The 22404-nt window shown below is 41.2% G+C and overlaps 1 protein-coding gene across 1 annotated transcript; it reads right to left on the bottom strand.

Moving 5' to 3' along the window:
- Positions 1-6733: 6733 nt before the first annotated feature.
- On the bottom strand, positions 6734-19790 carry LOC119740289 (dual specificity protein phosphatase 10-like). The gene is made up of 2 exons (XM_038215553.1): positions 19654-19790; positions 6734-9454 (listed from the first exon to the last, which is right to left on the bottom strand). Exons 1-2 carry the CDS (start codon positions 19785-19787, stop codon positions 8350-8352), a joined length of 1239 nt encoding a protein of 412 aa, XP_038071481.1. The 5' UTR covers positions 19788-19790; the 3' UTR covers positions 6734-8349.
- Positions 19791-22404: the final 2614 nt, after the last annotated feature.

Genomic DNA, 22404 nt, shown 5'->3' with positions numbered 1-22404 from the left:
ATAGCAATATGTAATCCGGAGGCCAGGAAGCGGAAATTCTCTGCACTATATCCTGTGTAGTGATACAGATATCCTGATCAAGAAGCTATTATTAAGACCGTCAATGTAGCATGTCATAATCGTGACTAAGTAATAAGTCTGCTTTAAGAGCTTTGGAGTGGACTGTAGGCGATGTGTACTATTTGGATCCAGGAATCTTTGCGGGGGGGGGGGGGTCAGGCCAGTCGGATTATTGCGGACAAGCAGACATAGGTAATTATTATTACTTATAATTGTTTATATTTTTTGTGCAGCTGGGGTCCCCTCTGGATCCGCGCCTGACTGTGCAAGTTATTGAAAAAAACAAAAACATGTTTCAAGTTAGTATTACCCACACGGTCACACCCGCACATCCCCTTTCCCTTCAATCTGATCTTATCCCCTCCCCCCCCCCAAAAAAACACTCTTGAACACTGAACTTTAATGACATTCACTGGACAGCAATTCCCGGTAGAATTATTCTCTCAACTTTAACATTAACAATGCACTATAGGAGCACGGGGGTAGGTCTGAATTGGCCTTTTGGTTTCCAAGTAGGATTCACGCAGACCTACAATTTGCTCAGAGCTTTGATTCTGGGTCTCAGTTTGTGGGTCTTTTTTTTTTTGGGGGGGGGGCATTTTTAGTGACATGCTCAAATTATCTTGCCTCACTGGATAATGAGTGCTAGCGGACACCTCTCCGTTGACAGTTTTTCTTTTCTTTCTTTTCTTTTTGTAATAAAGAAAAGACGATACTCCCTCCATCCCACCATTTTTAGTTTTCAGGAACCTGTTGGGGAAAGTACCATGATTTTGCAACCCTTCCCACATCAAAACCTGTATAGCTGACCGTATATAAACAATGACGGTATATTGTTTTCGTAAAGCCATATCCAAGAGCGCGCGCTTATGACTGCGCTAATCTCTTTCACTAAGTTTTGTCAAGGAAACGTAATGAATTGTGGGTATATAGTTTACCTCCATGACCCGGAAGTGTTTACCCTGGGTCAACATGCAGTTATACCATGGAGTGTTTTATTTCTCCATGGTTATACTGAATCTATCCAATGAGATCTCGCGAATGTTGGAAGTCACCAGCTCCCTTCGATTCGAGCAAGCTATGGAGTGCACAAAATGTCAGATCACTACCACCTTGGCCTTGCACTCGACCCCGACCCTTCACCCTTGACATTAATGCCATCCCAGACAGTCAGGTTTAAACGCAAGTGAACAACATCTTATAATAACAGGTTAATGAAAGTCATTTTATTGTCAAAGGTTTCTCACTCGGTATCAATGCCAAGGTTTATAGGGCAAATCGGAAAGTGATACGGGAAGTGAAGCTAGACGCATGGGAGTCGCCAGGATTTTTTCTAGAGGGGGGCAAAACGGTTTTTTTGCCAAAAATGCTTGCATTTCTCAACATATTCTCGATTTATCAGTTTTAGAGGGGGGCAGGGACATGTTGCGCCCCCCCCCCCCCCCCCCAACTCATTAAATTTACACCACTTTGTCTTCGCGCCTCTTTTTCTTTTCTTTTTTCTCTTTTTTTCTTCTTCTTCTTCCTCCTTTTTTTTTTTTTTTTGCTTTTCCGGGGGGTGCCCCCCCCCCCTTGCCCCCTCCTCGCTACGCCCATGGCTAGACGTCGCATTCTCAATGTTCAATCATGTCTGGACGTACGATGCAAAACCGGTTGATCACACGGCTAAATATTCTTTTATTATGCGTCTTGTTAATTCATGATCACTATTTTGCGGAGTACAGTTTAAGCGATCTGTTCATTGTAAAAAAATGATTCTGTGCAGGGCGCCCTCAAGAATGAGATGTTTGGGTTTTTCGAAACCTCGGCTTCGTTGCGGTTCGGCTCATATCTTGCTCCAGAATCATGTTGTAAAAACCCTTAAAGTCTTAGGCCTAATGTTTATACACTCTTTAAACTGTGGCCTCATACACATGGGAATGGTATTTCCATAAAAAACAATTAGCATAACCTAGATTGAGCCGGGATGGCCCAAAGTCAAGGGTTCAAAATCTGGTCCTGAAGCCGAAGGTAAGGTGAAGTCGGACTTTGCAAATTAAACAATAACAAGGCTACATGCAGTCATTCTGTTGACTCCTTCCGAGTCCAAACTTGAGCGATGATCTTCAGATGAAGCACAGTGTCCTAAATAACAGCATAGCTCTTTCTCCCCGGCCCCCCGCGTATGGTAACCAGGAAGACCGTATGAGTAATGGTTCCGCAGCCGGGAACTAAAATAAATAGCACAGGCCTTTCACTCCAAGCAAATTAACCCACATTTTTATTTGTTAGACGCAAGAGACATTTTGCCTTGCCACGTAGTGGACGGAAAACGAAATCCATTCTGTTGTTTATTTGCGAACTTAAGTGCGAAGCCGTCAACTTCAAATTTGTGAATGATTTCTATTTTGTGTAACTCCTTTTTCCGTAATCAAAATCATCGTTTGTCGCGTGTCTGTTATATTATTGCTTTACAATGTTGGAATTATGTCTGATGCAAGAACTTAAATTTACCCAACGAGTCGGTTAATTTGGGATTTATGTTAACCACATATACTAGGTGGTTAAACAAGGCCGCCATGAGTTGTGAGGATCTTGACACAATTTGGAATGGAATCGCCGACTGTTACCATGACATTGTTTTGTCTCCGTCACCGCCACCATCATCGTTACCATAGCAACATCATTCTGATTGGTGCTCAATGCTGTTCATTAAGTCGAAGCGCCTCATTAATTACGAGAAACTACAATATTAATAAGACACATCATGTCAGCGACATCTACGTCAGGATTGCCATGGCAACCGGTTAAAGTGAATTGCTCTCGAATATGGACTTAGTGCTAAGCCGACGGGACCTTTTCCTCTGTAGAATTCGTCCACTAAAAATTTAGGAAAACAATTATTTTATACCGCACACCGAACGGACATTTTGAACCCCAACAAGAAGACGCCCTCTATTGAAATGTCCATCAAACTAAAAAAAATAAATAAACAGTTTAATATGTTATGTGAAAGAAATTTCTATCTGCTCCAAAAACAAAACTGTTCAGAGGACACAAGTACTTTTCTAAACAAAATTCAGTTGTTGTTAGGGCGCGCGCGCCAATATACAGGTCATCCAATCAATTGACCTTATTCACGAAGAAGCCATTTTTGATCGTGTTCCCTGAATCTATTAATTCTATTTTATAAACTGTAAACTGTTGAATGGGATGGTGCCAGACTATTTTGTGATTGGAGTGCGTGCCAAGCTTCACTGTCATCTTTTTTTTAAATGTGGCTTAAAACGTTATGGTCTGATTAATCACAAATTACTGTGTACTGGTATTAATTTGTAATGAATTTTTACTTATTTGCTTTCATTTTCACTCGCAAGTTCCTACAATAAAGAGTTTACCTCGCTTTCAATTTAATATGGCCGGCTCGTGAATAGTGGCGTAACTGGGGTCCAATTCGTGAGGGGAAACTATAGGGGGCCTCCGTTTCCTGGAGGGTACACTCTATGCGCTTTTAACAATACAAAGCTCAGTTTCGCCTTCCCGAAGTTCTGAGTGAGGGGAAGGGATGGGGCTCGAGGCGGTACGGACCGTTCCCTTTCCCTCAGCCCCTCTCTCCCGTCAGGTTTGTCACGTCTCCTTTCTATATCAGCTTGGACTTGTAGATATAGACCCTACCATACCGGTAGAAACTGTTGGAGACATCAAATGCAGCCGTTTGTTTGTTGTTTGTTCAGTATACATCGTACATGTGTTTAAGGAACAGCGCCCAAAGTGTCAAATGTTGGGGCCAAATTCCCTCTTCGAGCCCGAATACTAATACAATGTGGGTCTTATTCTCCGCTCGGCATGAAATCACCTTAATTTTTATGTTTTGGATTGTTGACTTATCCCTAGGCTGTTTCAAAGTTCTTGTTGAAAGGAAACTTACCTAATGTCTTATATACCGTTCCAGAAAAAAAGACGGGGGGGGGGCGGTCGTTTACTTCTGACGCGGCGGACATTTGCGGCATATACGCATACGTGTTTCCGGCCGTGTCCATTCAATGGACGGCACACGAGGTGTGTGCGACACATAATGCTCATAGCACCAAACACAAAATGTTGTTTCTCACACGTCCGTAGAATGCGATGCACTGTGCGGCAGGATTCACAACTAGCACAACAGCTCAATTTTTGAGAGTCAAAATTTTGACCGCCGAAATTCGTTCTTACATGGTTCTCGCAAGAATAACACAAAAACACCAAGTTTTAAAAGCCTTTATTTTTAAATGCTCTTTCTAAGTAAATATCATTTCGTTTAAAACACGTTTTATATATGCCCACTGGGGCGCATTCCAGGACGGGATAGGCCTACCCCTTTAACGATTGAGGGCGCTCACGCGAAGGGTAGTATCAACAGACTTGTAATCCAATGTTATTGGCGTAAGTTTATGATTTTCCTGCAATTCGAAACTTACATTCAAACAATATTTGGTATTAAAATGTAAGTTAATATACTAAGCTATTTTAAATGAAAGGTTTTTTCTTCTAGTTTTTGTACCCGTGTCCTTATTCGATCAAAAAAATATCTGGAGCCAAACATGAGCTATCCGTCAGAGAGTTATCTCAAAACTATACCTTTCCTGTTTCGAACGCATATTGCAATGCATTGTCGAGAAAAGAGGCAGCTACGGATTGAATACCACAACAAGTTTGACATAATATCGGAATTAAATTAAGTCAAGATTACTTTTCATTCTTCAGCCCCTAAAAAAAAGATCAGTTCATCTAACCACAGAAAAGATTTGCAACCTTTTAAGAGGGTACGCATATTCCGTGTCGACATTCTATCAGTAAAAGGTCCTTATTGATTTCCGTGCTGATTTTTTTTTTTTTTACACTGGAAGAGCCATCAAAATACCTTGAATGCGTCGTCGACATGAGTCAAATGATACGACCACGTTACCATCATATACGAGGAAGACACACGAGGCAAGGAACTTATTCAATGATTTTGATTGAGAAAAGTACGCTACATTGTCAAATTCTACATTGCCATGAATAAGTGACAATCGGGTTTTAAACACAATCAAATAGCCATGACAAGGCGCCGAAAATACATAATTTATCTAGATGTATACCTGTCGTCATGGTAACAAGTATCAATAATATTCGCTTATTTTTGTTGCCAAGTCAACCGCAAATAAAGATAGACGGTGGATAAGCCTTTAGGAAGCCTCACAGATGGAGACAAATTTCAAACTAGAAAGCCTTAGTGCTGTCTGATTAAAGTGTAATGTCCAACGTCATACAAAAAGGCTTAGCGTGCGCTTAAAGCATCAGCTTGTCCGCTTATTTTGACCTTCATCCATATGCATTTCTTTTGTTTGTAAACGCTGGGCACCATTTTGTGTGGGCTGTCACAAGGGTATACATTTAAACCGTGGTTGCCAACAAATGTTGCCCAAATTTGGATATTAATACCCTCTTCATGTAAGAAAGAGGCATTTAAAAAAAATTAAGTCTGTGGTAGCGTTGGTTAGGCTTAGTTATTATATTTTTTCAACAATCCAATGATATGTTTGGAAGCATTAATATCTATTCTTTATTTTTGCAACGTTGACCTTCCATAGTTTGCCAACCCGTGCTTGGCAAAAAAGCGCCGACCAAAGAAAGTTCTCAGGAATTAGAAATGTTAAAAGTGATGGACATCACTATGCAAAACTGAAAAATGAAAGTTTGGCCAAAATACTTGAGTGATAAGTTAAAAATAGGATCATGCATTTTCGAGAAAAAAAGGAATTACATGTAGCGTCATTTCCTCGCGATGGTTAGGACCGACCCATAATGAGCTTTCAACAGAAACATGTAATGCTTTGCGTCGAGAACATACATTTTCACAATTTTTCAAAAATTGTACTCGGCGGAAATTTCATCAGGTTACTATTTTATTAACCTGGCTCAGATTTATTGTATTGGTTTTCCTTGAGTCGGTAAAAAAAAAAATACATTTTTTATTTGCAAAATGGTGTCGATTACCTTTAAACACATCGCAGAGAGACATACCGACTTAAAGTAAAGAAGATTACCTGTTCAAAAGAAAGCCTTCGGCATCTGCATAGAAATAATGCAACTGGAGAAGTTGAAATCACAAATTTGCACTTCACTGAATTTTTTGTTTATAATGCAAGATCAGTATATATTCGTAATTCCCATTTACAAATTACATTTCTCCTATTTGTACAAAATGAAGAAAAAAAACCGTGTGTAGAATTATTTTACATCATAATAATATCTGCATTTTTTTAATCTGTACAATACAACATCGAAATTATTAATTATTAATTAGGGTGGCATGGGTGGCTTGTGCGTAAAGCGGTGGCCTCTCACCAAGGTGACCACGGTTCGAATCCTGGCCGCGGATCACATGTGAGTAGAGTTGTGCGTTGGTTCTCTCCTGTGCCACGAGGGTTTTCTCCGGGCCCTCTGGTTTTCCTCCCTCCGGAAAAATCAAACACTTTCGATCTCAGGCTGTGCTCCGTGGTCATATATGGGTCGATGTGGCTGGCAGCCATAGGCGCCTTTAGCGGCCCGACCACGTTGTAGCCGCGTCCTTCGCAATTCAGCATACCAGCTGCGAGTAAGGATGATTAGCCTCCCAAATTATTATTATATTATTATTGAATTATAGTTTAGAAAGAATTAAATTCTGTGTATTAATAGAAAATTACCCCTTATACAAATAACGGACTGGGAAATGTATCATTTATTCAAATGACCCAAAGCAGTTATCACATAAACTTCCTGTAACCTATACACCTTTCTTTTGCTCACTAACATTGTGTATGGGCGGCCGCCATTTTTTTTTCTTTTTTTTTTGGCATAAATTTCATCCGTCGTTGGCAATATCTTTTTGCTCAAAATATAGGACATTCATTCATACGGGAGTATTTTCATCATACTTTTTTTTTGGTAGTGTTTTTTTTATAATTGAGAGGTTTTTTTTACAAACATTGATTGGTTTACAAACTTTACAAACACTAATTTGTGAATTCTTTGTGTAGGCCTATTATTTTTCCAATGGTGGGCGCCCATAGTTTAGGGCCTACCAACCAACCACCTCTTGGTAAATACACCAAATGCGACGTGGAAAAAAGAAATGTGTACAGATGGACACAAAATGTCGACACGTCCCACACGCGGTGATCCACAGCCATTCCATATCAATGCACACGTCTCCAACTCACTATCGGTCAAAATGAACCCTAGACAATTTGTTGTATCGTGATTTACAGTCTAGCCGGTCACATTGTTGCCCTCACTGGTATTTGTATTGTGTGTGATTCATGCTAAATAATTAAACTTCGCAACAAGTGAGTCGAGTTTCCTAATGTAGTGTTTAGACGTTAATGACCTTTAATTTGGAAACCCCCAAAAATAAGACCTTACTTTAAATTCCCAGTACCGACATCGAAAAATGGATTTATGGAAAGCAAAGGCCACCATGGCTGAGAAAAATTATCTTAGCAGAATGCTCCAGAAAATATGACGAGTGAGTAACAAGAAGGCGCCTAGTTTATTCCCTAATTTCACACACCCATTTTCAAAAATGGACATACACTTATGCACACGTTACATATACAAGTGCGCTATGTTGGATAAGATAAATTTTGTTAAGGAGCAGAGACAAAAATTACAAACGGCCAATTTCAGTTCACCTTTTTCCAGACATAGATTTCAAAGACTCGTTTTGCGAGTCACCAACAATCCGCAAAAGCATGCCTGGAAAGTTTTCGCATTTTACGTTATTCTAAAACTTCAGAAGAAATACGCTTTTATATACTGGCAGAACCTCAGGTATCACAAGACGCTGACGAATAAGAACATTATTCTAGATTGGCTACACCTGTCATTGTAGGTAAGCCTATATTCCGTTGCTTTGTATAACACACAGGGTGGATGGCTCAGTTGGTAGAGCGGCGGTCATCTGGAAGTCGAAAATTGCTGAAATTGTTCAGTTAAACGAGGATCAAGGGAAGATCGAACAATAAAATTAATAATTTATACATATATATTACGCAAATTCCATAAGCATAATTATGATCAAATGCGCATCTCAATTATTATCCCTGTTCGTCAGGAATGAGACCCTGCAGCAGCTCGAGATCCGAACAATATGGTCTCTACCTTCACAGATGGGTTACAATCAAACAGAGTAGTATCTGGAGTATTTTGATAGAGCGTTTGATCTTTAATTGGTCGTATGTGAGAGACCAAAGAGCCATTTCTCGAATGGAGTAGCAGAAATATGCTGGACCAGACAATCTACGATTAGGTCCATGCCTGTTGGGTACACGAGGGTCCAACGGCTTCTGTCTGAAACTCGCTCTCGAACATGATGGCCGGGTTGGTGTTAGGATGCAGCTGCCTCTCTAGTCGCACGAGGGCGCTCCGGAAGCCGGCCGATATAGTGGTCTCTGGCCGTCTCTTCTTGACCAGACTGTAGGCCTGTTTGAGGGTCATCCCGTTGTGCTGCATGAGATACTGGGTCACGATGGTGGGCGAGAGAGATCGCCCGCCGAAACAGTAGACCAGGCATTTACGGTCCATTTTCCGAGCGCCTTCTATGAAGGCATTGATCTCGTCGAAGTAATGGATGATATCCTCGTTGACTGTGTCGTCCACCAGGAGGTTGAGTCGGATGCGAGTGTGCTTCATCTGAGAAGGGCAGACGCAAGGGCAGTCCTTGAGACGGATGGACTTGGAGATCTCATCAGGGGAAAGGTTGCTGAGATCCACCACACACTCGATGTTGAGTCGGCACAGGAGGGGTTCTCGGAAGGCTGCCTCGGCGTCACCGACGAAAAGGAAGCTGAGAATCTCTGAGATGTTCTTGTCTCGGAACGGCGTGGAGCTCTGCGGCAGCTCATCAATTTTGATTTCAGGTATCACCTTGGAGATGTCCAGCTCCTCGTCGCAAGACATCTCGGAGGAGGAGCGGCAGGAGGAAATAGAGGATGTCTTGCGGGATAGCACTTCCCTCCCCTGGCACGGGGATGTCTTAGTTGAGTGTGAATGCTGGTACCGCGAGTAGCCGTCCGCTCGAGGGCTTCGCCGGCCTTCGCTCAGGGACGCCGTGAGGTGGAGCTTACGGTGGATCTCTCCAGCAGCGCAAGGCTCGGTCTTGACAAACAGAAGGTCTGGACAGGAGGATGCGTAGCCACTAGACGTCTTACCTGTTCCTGCTCCCGTGGAGGAGGTAGTCGGATCTGTCTGGACCACTCCAAAAGACGTCTGGGGAGACATGGAGGAAGAGGTGCTCCTTTGGTAAGCTACGGTGGTTGTCGTTGCTGCTGTCGCCACGGTGCTGTTGGACCTGGTGCGGTCCGCCATGCCGACTGCAGTTTGATCGTTATGAAGCAGTGTTTTCATCATTCTGCAATTGTAATTACGGGAAATATGTAATTAATCTCCGGTTCTTATGGCAATCTACTGTTCCTTGCAAAGATCGTAGACAAGATTTTGCGCATGATAATATAGTTAAAGATTAAACTATTTCAGGCACGTGCATTTCAGTTCACACTGTGAAACATTTTCGATTAAATTCGTCTGCAACTTATTTTGCCTGATGAGCAAACACTTTGAACTTATTGATGAACTCAAGTGATCCTAAAAGTGAGCTCAGCACTTCTTTTTTTTGGCAAATTTACTGGCAAGCATATTACCCACTCTGGGTCTTAATTTCAACTTTGGCTATGTAGCCAATCATGAGCATCCCACAACACAAGCTGCTTAATTCTGCTCAAAGCCGTAGGCCTAATCTTTGTGATTTTGAAATGTCGTGACTGCCTTGAGAATGTTTTGAGTCAAAATGGTTCCGGAAAATGTTTGAGTGGGGGGGGGGGGGCGGGAGGAGGTATAGTCTGAGTATCCCCCGTTGTCCAACGGAGCCCTCTCCGTATATCCAAGTCCAACGTCTGATATTACGTTAGGAATGCAAATTTCAGTGCGACTTCGGAAATTGTGAGGTCGTTTCGATCAGAAAATGTGGACTAAGCTGTTGATTGGTCGATATGCCTGAGTTTTTTTTTAAATACAACAACGGGTAACGGAAGACCCGATAAAAGGCGGCCGCTGAATGGTCAGATTCTCGAGGTCTTGACGCAGTCTTGTTTTGCATAATTATTCGTAAGGATCTATTCCATATATATGAATATATATAGGGGGTGGTTCTAATGGGAAATATGGTTTCGTTCTGGTTACCTAATGACATATTTGGGCTGACCGAACCAATGTGTTGTCAATAGAAAAATAATGCTTCAAAGAAAAATGTCATTAACAGAGATCGACTCGGAAATATGTAATCTTTGCATATAGGATTAGTCAGGCTTTTCTCTCAGTAATACAAGGACAGTTTCCCCGTCAACATTCGCCAGCCGGAGGGCCCTGACTGTCGACATTTCCGGTGGAATACGCCACAAAATCATTTGCTGTTCTTCACTGTCAAATATTCACGAGTGTGTATAGACTTTGATCTCGAGAGCAATTTGACTAGAGCACGATCGTGAATATCCACTGATGCACTTAGCACACCACCACTCCCACCCCCCCCCCCCCTCCCCCCCCCCCCAAAAAAAAGACATCATGGCTTTAATATTTAGAACACCAATGCGATGCCCTCTGTATCAATTTTGCGTTTCCAGACGCAAGCTTTATCCCCCGAGCGCTGATTCAGCGTGTCCCGAGACGTGGCTGATGTGTTTTTTGTTCCGCAAGAGATTGCTTAATTGCGTTTACTCTTTGGTTAATCATTGCTGAGCAAGAAGTGCTTACATGTTGTGTTCCAGTCCAATCGGGAGTGTTCTCCTATCTCTGAAATCTGTCTCCTGAGTCGGGTTGTCAGACGGTGCGGGCTAAAATATGATGGATTGGGCGTTGGTTGCCATAGCAATGACACGGGATGCGCTCAGGAATGAGGCTTTCTGGCTTCACGGAACAGCCGCCTGATTTGCTCTGGCCAGCCGTGCGTGCTATCAACATAACCCGTGCATAAAATGTCACTCTCCTCTAATGACCGTCTATATTGCCGAATCAACAAGGCGTATACATCGTGATGGTCTAATGGTTATATGACTTTATGGCGGTGAAAGACAATGGGCGTTTTATGTTGACTGATTGTGTGTTTAATGATCATTTCTTTGTTTAAGAGTACAACCAATGTTCAAAGGTGCACACAAATTGTAGACATTGCAACAAGACAAAGTATATCTGCTCACTGTTTTGAAACGGTATAAAAAAAACCTACATTTTGTATATACATGAATGTCAAAGCATAAAAAAATGGGAGTTGGAAAGTTATGTTACTAAATTTTTCTTGGGTCCCTTCCGGAAAACTCCCTGGTCTTGCATCAACGGAATGTAAAATCATTATTCGTTTTTCTCTGAAAAAAAGTACCCTAATATTTATCACACTACTGCGAGCTTACTTCCAGATACGGTCATTCTAGCCTAATTGGTTGGGTTTGTTTATCGAGTGTTTGGATACGATAATTTACAACACTTATATAGTATATTTGAAAATAGTCGAGTACTTTATAAGGTGTCGTTTGTTTGACAAAAGCAAGGTATAAGAACGGCGGGCAAAGCGTACTGTCCGAAACGTTGTGTTACCCCCGGTTCTTTGAAAAACCCACAAACTCACAAAAGAGACCATGGTGGAACCATAAACTTCATCTCATTGTTATCTTTACCATGAAAACCTTCACATCTTATATCTAAAGAATGCTTATACCGATTCTTTCACATGGAACCATGATAATCTCCCTTCCTATCATCTATGAAGAATACAAAGCAGAGAAACATCAGAGTAGTGCATTATTTTGTGAGATGTTGCTCAAGAAAGTTGATGCAATTATTCTTTAAGTTGATGTATGATGCTGATTGCGAGAAGTTGTTGTGTTTTTGTTTTTACTTTTTTTCTGTTCACGCCACAGAAATTATAAGGTTTCTTCGTCCGCTGGGAAATCATATTCCGTTCATAATGGGCCACCTCGCCTTTGGGTTTTTTCCTTGATGAATTCAGCCTGCCAAATTGGAACTCGACATTAACTAATGATTCTTACAGCCACCTGTGTGCGATTCGGACCCGATAAACACATTTCAGACTTATATGCTGTGTTTACGCGTTTCCGTTTCCATCTTGGATGTCAAATGTTAGCCCCCCCCCCCCCCGCCCCGCCCCGATTACTGATTTTCCCTGCCGTAAGAGCTACATCTTTAGAGAGTAATCTGGCAATGCATTGTGCATGTGTACATCAAAGTAGGTCTTCCTTTCCTACGGTTCCCGTGGACAGGTTGAGGGCGTAGAGGTTGACCAGATTGTCTTTTGGTTTTCTCAGCGCATGTCCAAGCCATTTAAGCTGCCGTTGGTAAATGGTGATGGAGAGGGGCTGTCGTCCTGTTATTTCATAGATTTCATCATTACTGATGTGGTATCTCCACCTGATCTTCAAAATGATATACGGAAGCAGTTTGTAGCAAAGCTATCGATGTAAGCTTCAAGGTGTTTGGTCACTGCCTGCGATTCACAGGCATACATGAGGATGGCGAGGCATGAAGTTTGGAAGATCTTGAGTTTGAGGTCAAGATGAATTGTTTCCAGATTTTTTACAAGCTTCCAGAATGCTGCCCAGGCTAATGCTCTTCTACGGCGTACATCGCTTTCTGTTGATGCCATCATTGAACCCAGGTACTGGATTCACCATCCAGGGTACGATCTCCTGGGCAAGAAGGATCAAATGACATAACTTCTGTCTCTGTTTATACGGAAGCCCACGATCTTTGCAGCATCAATATGACATTTGTACACTATGTGAGTGATTTAGCCCGTTCATTGGCGATAAATATGGGCTAATACGATAGCACGGCAAGGCTGACATGTAACAGTCGTCAGTTAAGAAAAAAAGACGACTATACAGAGTGTGCCAAAAAAATAGTGCAACATTCAAAAAACAAGTTATTAAAACTGTTAAATGTTTTTTCTTCAATGAAATTATATATTACATTAAAGCCTGACTATTTCCCAGTACACTCTTTTTTACCCCATTCCATTTGGGTCCATAGATCCAGACATACAATCAATTAAGTGGAAGGGTGTAAATGTTACTTGGGCCACTCTCGGCTGGACATGCTGAATCTGGGTTAAGCACTAAATAGGCATTGAAGTTGGTGACATCACAGGTGCGTGGCCCAAGCAAAATTTACACCCTTTCACTTAATTGATTGTTTTTCTGGATCTAGGGACCGATATGGAATGGGGTAAAAAGGAGTGGATTGAGAAATAGTCAGGCTGTAATGTAATATTTAGTTTTTCAATTTTAATTATTTATTTTCTGAATGTTGCACTTGTTTGGCACACTCTGTAAGGCTGACTCTCTTTAGGACCAGCACAAAACGAACATAGACTGAACAAACGTACATTTTCAACACCATGAGATCACTGTTCAACACGGATTTAGACTGCTGATTGTTTCCCGACTGGGAGCAAGAGGGAACATGCAGAAGGACACTTGGCTTTCTCCGTTGCAACTTCAATTTATGACCAATCAATAAAACGCCGCCAATTCTCGCAGCCACGCTGAGGGAAAGTCGGTGCGGATCTAATCAAATATTCAGACCGTGAGCGTGAAACCGAAACACCATTCTATATAGCTGGTGGCAAAAGCTGCGCCTATTCATTGCTTTGGTCCGCATCATACATAATTATGCACGAGCATGCCTACAACCTATCGGTTTAAATGACGTACATGTGTTCTGACTGATAGGTCCTAATGATCTCGGTTCGGAATAATATGGTGGCCCTGCTTTGAAAGCATGTGATATACTCTACATACCTACGGAGTTGACAAACTTGGAAACCGTGAAAAATTTGGAGCCCGCTGTAAATGTTTCCGGGTTTTTTTTGTTTCTCCATAAAAGGAATTTCGAGGGGTTTACGTCCTTCCCGTTATCAATGCATTCTGTTTGCCTCAATTTGGGTTTTAAATAACATGAACAGTGTCCCTTGTGTTCGCTGCATCAAATTAATTAGTGGTTTTTTTCGATAGTGTACTATAGGTTTTCCCAGCTATTTTAACACTTTTATCACACAAATTCCCTATATCATTACTTTAATTTCGTCCCTGATCATCGCCCAGCTCACATCTCAAATTGAATTTCAAAAAGTCACCACTAGATTTCATTTAAGGTTCAGTAAAATTCAAATTTTTAGCATACCGATTCGTCCAAAATCTCTGAAATTCGTCTCGTGAAGCAATCGGCGTTGAATTGACAAAGCAAATTCGTTTTTTTTGTCATTCATTTTCATGTTGTTATCATTACATTTCGTTTCTGGTTACTTAAAACGTAACGATTAAAAATGTGCCCAATCTTTGGACTTATTTAAAGAATTGTGCACGTTAATTACAGTTTTAATGTTAAGCAAATAGTTCCTTATAAATGAAAGAAGTTAGCTGTAAGTTTTGAGTTTTCTTTGACAGTTAACAATAAAATCAGAAATGGGACTTTCACAATATGCTCTTTGTTTAGCATATGGAAATTATGCACTGACATCAGACCGTGACCTTCTTAATGTTGCCCTTTGATATATGTACAGGTATATGAATAAAACAACAGAAATGCGGTATATGTCTATCAAAGAGCAACATTAAGAAGACGCTTAGTGTCCATGTCATATTTGAAATGTCAATTCTTGACTCTAATGTTAATTGTGAAACACAAAATAAAAATGCATACCTTATGCAGCTAACAACTTTTATTTATACATATAGGGTAATGGATGTTGAAATTATCATTGTTTTAATGCGCACAATTCTTCAAATAAGTCTAAAGATTGGGCGCTTTTTCTAATCGTATGCACTTTACGTCACAAGAAACGAAATTCAATGACAACAACTTGAAAACGAATGACAAAAATGAATTTGCTTTGTCAATTCAACGCCGATTGCTTCACGAGACGAATTTCAAAGATTTTGGACGAATCAGAATGCTAACAATTTGAATTATACTGCACCTTAAATGAAGTCTAGTGGTGGCTTTTTGAAATTCAAATTGAGAAGTGAGCTTGGCGATGATTGGGGACGAAATTAAAGTCATGATATAGGGAATTCGAGTGATAAAAGTGTTAAAATAGCTGGGAAAACCTATATTATTTTATCCTGCATTAGCCTATTTACATCTTTCTTCAAGTGCCTGTTATTGTAATGTGTGCAGGAAAAATGGTAATCAGTTTTAACTGTGTCTGAATACCCTGTGTAAAAATAACTAAACAACTGAATATAAAGGGCTATACTTTTACGTGAAAATGTCTGTCTTGTTGCAGCGATCATTAAACATACTACTGGGAATTCAATTATTAATGCATCTGCAGTCAAACCTTGGTAGGCTAATCCAGTAAATGAAAGCTCGTTTTTGACACCTGTGTCCACTACACAGATCGTCCATCACATGATGTCAAGTATGTGTCGTGTGTTATGTAAATTGATGTCTGGCATCCTATCTCCTTTGGCTTAATAGATGGACGTTATAAGTGCATTTCATAACACTCAGTCAGCTTCATATAGCTCGGCGCGTAATACTTTTGTCCATGGAACCTCGTTTTGAGTTTCTTGGTTTTTATATGCCATCGTAGTAAACGTCGCTTCCTGATGTGAGGCCAGAAGCACTTTTTTTTTCTTTTTTATAGAAGTAGCTTATACGGTTCTTTCATATACTCGATAACACGTATTACACATATTTATCGTTTTATGATGAAATTTCGCTGAATTTCGATTTAACAATAAAAGCTAAACAAAGGAGCCTGCAGGCCGTCTTCAAACTATCGAGGTTCACTGCTGTTCTTCCTGTTTTCCAAAAGTTGAAAGTAGACAACAAATCGTCAGTTTCAGCGAGTATGGTGCAGCCATTTGCTTTCTGCGTACATTTTGTTCACGGTGCCAACGTGCAACATAACGGGAAGCGAAAAACGTGACCCAATCGTTGTGACGTCACGGCTAAGATGGCGACTACCAATACCAAAACGGGAACGCATTTAAAAAAACAATCTTTGAATTCAGTGACATCGTGGCACTCTTACTCCAATGCGTAGCTCAATTTATACCTGTACATAATATAAAGTGTGGTTCTGTTCGGTTTGGTTGCTTTGGTTCGGTTTTGTTCGGTTCAATTAGGATCGGAAGTGTTGTTTCTCCTGTTTCATGTATTATCAGTGGTTTTAACAGACCACTAATTACTTTTTACCAAAATTACTCGCGAACACACGCTTATGCTGCCTCCTTGTTCACCCTTCTTTCTTTCTTTTTTCCGAACACCTATTTGTTTATGTTCACTTTCTTTTATTTCTCGTGCCTTCTGGATAGTTGTGTACTTCAATCCATGTTTGGCATTTATAAATGTCAGTCTTCGTTTCAAAATCATCCCGATCGAAACACGCAGCTAGCTGTTTAAGGACAGTCTCGAATCCGATGCTTTAAAGTGCCCAATGTAGCGAGTGTATGTGTCAGTAATCTATGCACGCTCAGCTGGTCAATAATGTACGATTGTACATTGTCATGAGCGAAAAACATCTATAGGATTGTTTTAAAATTTTAATGACATAGTTCGTTCATTAAAACAAAAATGCAAATAAAAGATTTGACGAATTAATGGTTGGCCTAATCCTTAGTTCAATCATAGGAATGATCTTTCTCGGAAGTGTGAGGGGTTTTTTTTCATTAGAATATGGGAGTTCAAGTACTTTTCTCGTCGTCCACGCCTGCGAATCGGGTTCGAATCCAGGCATGGAATTTTCCAATCATTGAAATATACAAATAAAAACAGAGTAGTTCAAAACAACACATTAACACCATTAGAGAAAAATGCGAAAAGCTGTGAGAAAACACAAAAGGGAGATTATGGAAAACAGGCACAATTATTTAATACAATTAGACAAATCTTTTAAAAAAAAAATCACTAAACGGGACTCATACACTATAAAAACTGGAGCCACTGGTACAAATACACACATAGTACATACACGTACAAACGATTAACGAAGCTTACACACAAACGTGTGGATTTGGGTATTAAACCCTACTAAACTGATTCCTTGTTTTCGCCTTGAACATCATTCCGAGGTTTTCTTCACACAACTAGCACTTAACTCAACAATACGGCATAGCAGAAAACAATCGACATAACTCGGTTAAAAAATGTCTGATTAAATAATTTCTCAATACTTCGTGTGCCTCAGGTATCAAATATAATACACCATGAAATGACATGACGTTGTTCTGCGTTTATACTCAAGATGCCTTTGAAATGTAGGTATGGGCCTTATTCACGAGTTGGCCATTTTTGTCGAGTTCCCTGAATGTATTTCACTAATTGTTTACGGTGTAATGGGATGGCGCCCGACTATCTATGCACGCACAATGCAGCCTTGTTTTACTGTCATTTCTTTTTTAAATACGACTTTAAACATTATGGACTGTTTAATTACACATTTTAAATTATTTATTGAAGCAGACTGGAATTTATTATAAATGAACTTGCTTTCATTTCTCTTCGCAAGTTCCAAAAATTAAGATTTTACGTAACTTTCAATTCAAAATGGCCGACTCGTAAATAAGACCCATCGTGTGTGTGAGTGATGGCGTGAGTACGCCAAATAACCACTGATCTCCACGTTTAGATACCTGGATAGATCGTTGGCCATCGTAATGCACACACATCTTGAAGCTACGCGCTGGTTCCAAATCTCTCTAGTCAAGTATGGCACGGGAACCAGTGTTCCCCCAATAGTACCATTAGGGAGACACGTTATCGTAATTTCTTCGACAATTGGGAGACATCGGTCATTAGGGAGACATTTTCATGTCTCCCTAATTCCACAGCCCCCCTTTAGAGGCAAATTTTTGCCGTCGCAACCGGGTTATATTTGTTTCTCGTGGACTAATTAGTAAACATACCGAAATTCGCGGGAAAGGACCAGGGAATATTGGGTTAGAGCACAGTTAAGTTTGAAAAATTGTGCGCACAAGTCTATGGGAATGTCTCCCTATGGTCCCATTTTTGGTAATTATTATAACTACTTCCATTACAAAAAAATAAAACCAATTTTAAATGTAGGCCTGTATGAAACAATCTTTGTCTCGACAGAATTTAATTTAAATATATCCGAGTCACAAATTTAGTATATTACACTTTACAAATGAATGTATTTAGTGGAAAGGTGAGGGTTGCGGTTTAAATTTCTTCTTTACTCGGCAATAATCAAGAAAAAGTATTACTACCAACGCGTCGTATAATGCGGCCGTTTTGCTTTCGTTCAGTCATGCGCAGTTTGGCTTAAATCATCACTGCTCTTAATATGACCAATAATCTCATAATTCTACTACTAGGCGGTAGCAGTTACAAGGAAAATATACAATGTTCTTACCAACTCTATGAGTATACATTCACCGTGGCATTTTGCTTTCATCAGTCGTGTTCATTAGCAAAATTACTCGATGTATAGGCCTATTGTGCGATACTCTGCCCACGTCTATAATTACCGTGGGTGTGCTCGTGTCAACATGTCGTGGAGAAAGGATTTACAACGCAAACAGGCAGTGAAGGACATTTTCTCACCATGAGCAGAAATCGTGATTTCCATAGTTTCGTCATTATAAAGGCCGCCTATTACTGCTCGCCCACGAGTCCGATGAAATTTTTCACCCGATATTATGATAAAATTAAAATTAATGTTCCCAATCAGTGTTCGGTGCAGTCATGCCTCCTGGGCACGAAGGCGAACGTGGCATGCAATTAGTTCTATTAAACCTCCGTCTTTGGTACGCACGAGTCAAGGCGAATGATCAACATCAACAGTGTTTTGTTCACTGATGCCAAAAGGCTGACAATGTATGTTGATTGTTCACTGTCCACTGCATAATTTCTGTATACTAATGCAGAATCATTTTCTTCTCATGATTGGTAGACTTACCTGATAAGCCAAACGTACAAAATGTCAATTAGTATGCTCGTGTACCTGTGTGCACTACGCTGGAAGAAAGAAATCTCTTGCGTGAACAATTCCGTTTATGCCAAATTGTAATGGCCCAATGCCCGTGGGGAAAGAGAATTTATCATAAAAAAAGCCTAATTTCTGGAAAACAGCTCTTCAATCTCAAGATTAAAATCCAGTGATACACCAGGGTACAATCATAAGCCAATGGTTTCGAGTGGAATAAATTTTATTCTCGTGGTATAAAAGGTAATTCATATTAACTTGATCATTTCAGACGGTTGATTTCCCTTTTTCAGAATAAAGTAAAGCAGGACGTGAGGACACTGGTTAGAATAAAATCCCCAGTGCATCGCCAAAAAAACAAACACACGAGAAATGTTACTCTGTTTACAATGTTGGCTGCCCAGCCCTTGACCGAATGAGGCAGCTTGTGTTTCACCGCACAAAACCTCTTCAACTCCCCGATGAAATTGCAAATCAGCGCCGTATACGTGCCCGTGCCCCAGATTCCACTCCCACCAGGCTTACGAGACATTACTTTTTACCCAAGAACCAAGGGAGGAGAAAATTATCCATTTTGTCAAGCTCACCTTCCGCGGGGCTCCAGTCTTCTTCGTTCCTCCGCAGCAGCGCAGCTTGTGACTCGCTCAGCAGGCGGAGCGGAGCGGTCGGCCGTTGTTTGCTGATGTTGATTTCGCCGACGTCGCGTGTTGTCGTTGCTCATCGAATGGGCAAAAACACAGAGTGTGTGCTGTGTGTAAAGAGGGCGAAGAGAAGTGTCCTTCGCGGGGGGGGGGGGGGGGGGTCGCACGTGCATCATACTGAGGCGCGCGTTGGCTCCGACTGTTCAGCATGCGGGGGGGGGGGGGGGGGGGGTGGAGGCGGGGGAGGGATGGAGGGCGGAGTCGACGACTGATTGCTGTTAAGATCTTGATCGCGTGCACGGCATCGCAACAATTTCCCTATTTGCCGAGGTTATAGATGGCGGTGGAAAATCGTGATTCGTACATTGGCCGATCGCGGGGCGACATCTAAGAGGCAATGTTTAATTATTAAAGGGTATCGGTGAAATTTTCATTTCCAACCACTGTCTAATCTAAAGAAAGTGTACTCGTGCTTGAGTTACTATAGGCTATTAAACTTGCCCTTTTTCCCCTTAAAATTGAGCCGAGTTGTTTTGTATGGATAGCAAGGGGGGACATGGTTATAAAACTGGAGACGCAGGCTAGGCGCGGAAACAAATGGGGCCAGAGTTTTGGAAAAATAGGAATGATGCGCAGGCCTATCCATGTAGGAATTTTATGAGAGAAAAAAAACGAACATCGTGGATCATATCTGTTGAGAGTAAGACACTACAATGAATTGGTTGCATTAGGGGAGTTGCCGAGGAGAGGTAAGGAAAGTGGTTAAGTAGATCTACCTGGCCGGCTAGATATAATTGATTACTTTAAAGGCTTCGCCGAGCTGGAATTTAATAATCCGGCTGGCCGCTATACATCCAGCTCATATGCATGCAATGCGGGGCATTTTTGTGAATGCAAGTCAAGGTTCGAACATAAAATTAAGCAAGGGCTGCAGTTCATCCAAGGTCCCTCTCTTGATTACTTTATCATGAAACATTTATAAATTCAACATCTATTTTTCATACTTTTGGTCGGCTGCAGCTGTTTTCGTTGAACCTTTTTTGGAGCCGAACTTGACCCGCAACTGTTCCTAAGTGCATCTTCTAACAATTTTACTCTTTTGTCCTCCGTGATTTTGCATGGCAGCTGAAGCATGCGTCTCGGAGCACGAATACGAAAACTTGGCCAGGTATACCGAACACCGCAATTAGCTCGTGCACAGGGGAACCTCAGTATACAGCTGGGTATAGCTGAGTTCTAGGCATATGCTTTGAGCAAGTAAGCTCATAGAGCTGGTCCTATGGTAAAATCAAGAACTATGGTTGAATATAGTTAAAATGTATTTCGTGGAGCAACCGCAATTCGACATTTGACTAAATGGCAAAGCATCGCTGGTGATCAATAGCCAGCCGCTCGTGTTTAATTTGACAGCAAGCAGGGAGCCAAGAAAAATGAGGTTCGTGACTGCAGACGTTTGAAGGCATAAGATCATTTGCAGTTATCCCAAAAGTAACCTAAACCAAGCTATTATCAAAAGGTTTACTTAATTGGATTGGGTCGTACTGGTACTAATCACCCCTTGATGTCATTCCATCTGGCCTGATGTCATTTAGAAGAAATCAAGAGATGTAAGTGATTTCTAACGATCACTGAGTCAATTGACTGATTTTTTTTTTTGAAATATTGACGAAATTGTGTTTTGTGATGAAAAGGTTGTGCATGGTTTTCCACTGTTTTCTCGAAAAGTGTAATATCCACTGAGCTGAAACTTCAACAAAACAGGTTATAACGGTGTAATTATTGGCAACGAACAAACTGCATGAAGACCATATGACGTATATGCCTTCCATAGTTCCATCAGAGACGTTCGCAGTTATAGTTGCATTTCAACTTCACGGCAAAAGGTAAAAGGGTCGTTGATCGAACAGGCTGTCACATGCAAAGTCACTCAAAATGTGGAGAACAGTTCGGACAATAAAGACCTTCACATTGTGCTGCATTTTAAGTATTCACCTCACGTGCGTTGCCTCGTGCTTTGCTTCAGCATTCAGCCTCTACCCCATCCGTCGACTATGTATTTCCGCTTGCACACAGATATTCGCGCAGTTTCAGCAATTAATTATGCAAAACAAGACTGCGTCTTGACCTCCAGTTTCTCACCATTCAGCGGATGCTTCTATCGCGTCTTCGGTAACCCGTTGTTGTATTAAAAAAAAAACACATGCATGGCAGCCAATAGTTGACCAATCACCAGCTTAGGCCGAATTTCTGCTCGAAATGACGTCACAATTTCTAAAGTCGATCCGGTTGGCCGGCGCGCGGGGTCACATAAGATTTGCATGCTCGGATATATCAGAGGTTCGTATAGTGTTGCTCTCACTAATGGAGATCAGTGGTTGCTCTGCACACGTGAACACACACATTCGCTCAGCAACAACTCACAGGTCACAAGCCAAATTGTCAAATTCGTATCGGTTGAGGGCGGTTCCCGATTGACTGCTCAGCGCAAGAAAATTGGCTAAACATGTAGAAGGTAGTGTCCAATTTAGCAATTTAGCCTGGCTGTAGGGATGGAAAGAAAAGAAGATATAACACAAAAGACAGTCAGGGGAGATCCACTGATGCAACTAATTTGGAGGGGAGCAGGAGATAGGAATGATGATCGGGAATGAAAATCAGAGGTGGAAAGAAAATCAGATGTCACAAAACAGAGTCTGC

This window comes from Patiria miniata, unplaced genomic scaffold (assembly GCF_015706575.1).
Source record: "Patiria miniata isolate m_02_andy unplaced genomic scaffold, ASM1570657v1 HiC_scaffold_5, whole genome shotgun sequence".
Classification (NCBI taxonomy): Eukaryota; Metazoa; Echinodermata; class Asteroidea; order Valvatida; family Asterinidae; genus Patiria; species Patiria miniata.
This window is presented reverse-complemented; position numbering and strand designations above follow the sequence as displayed.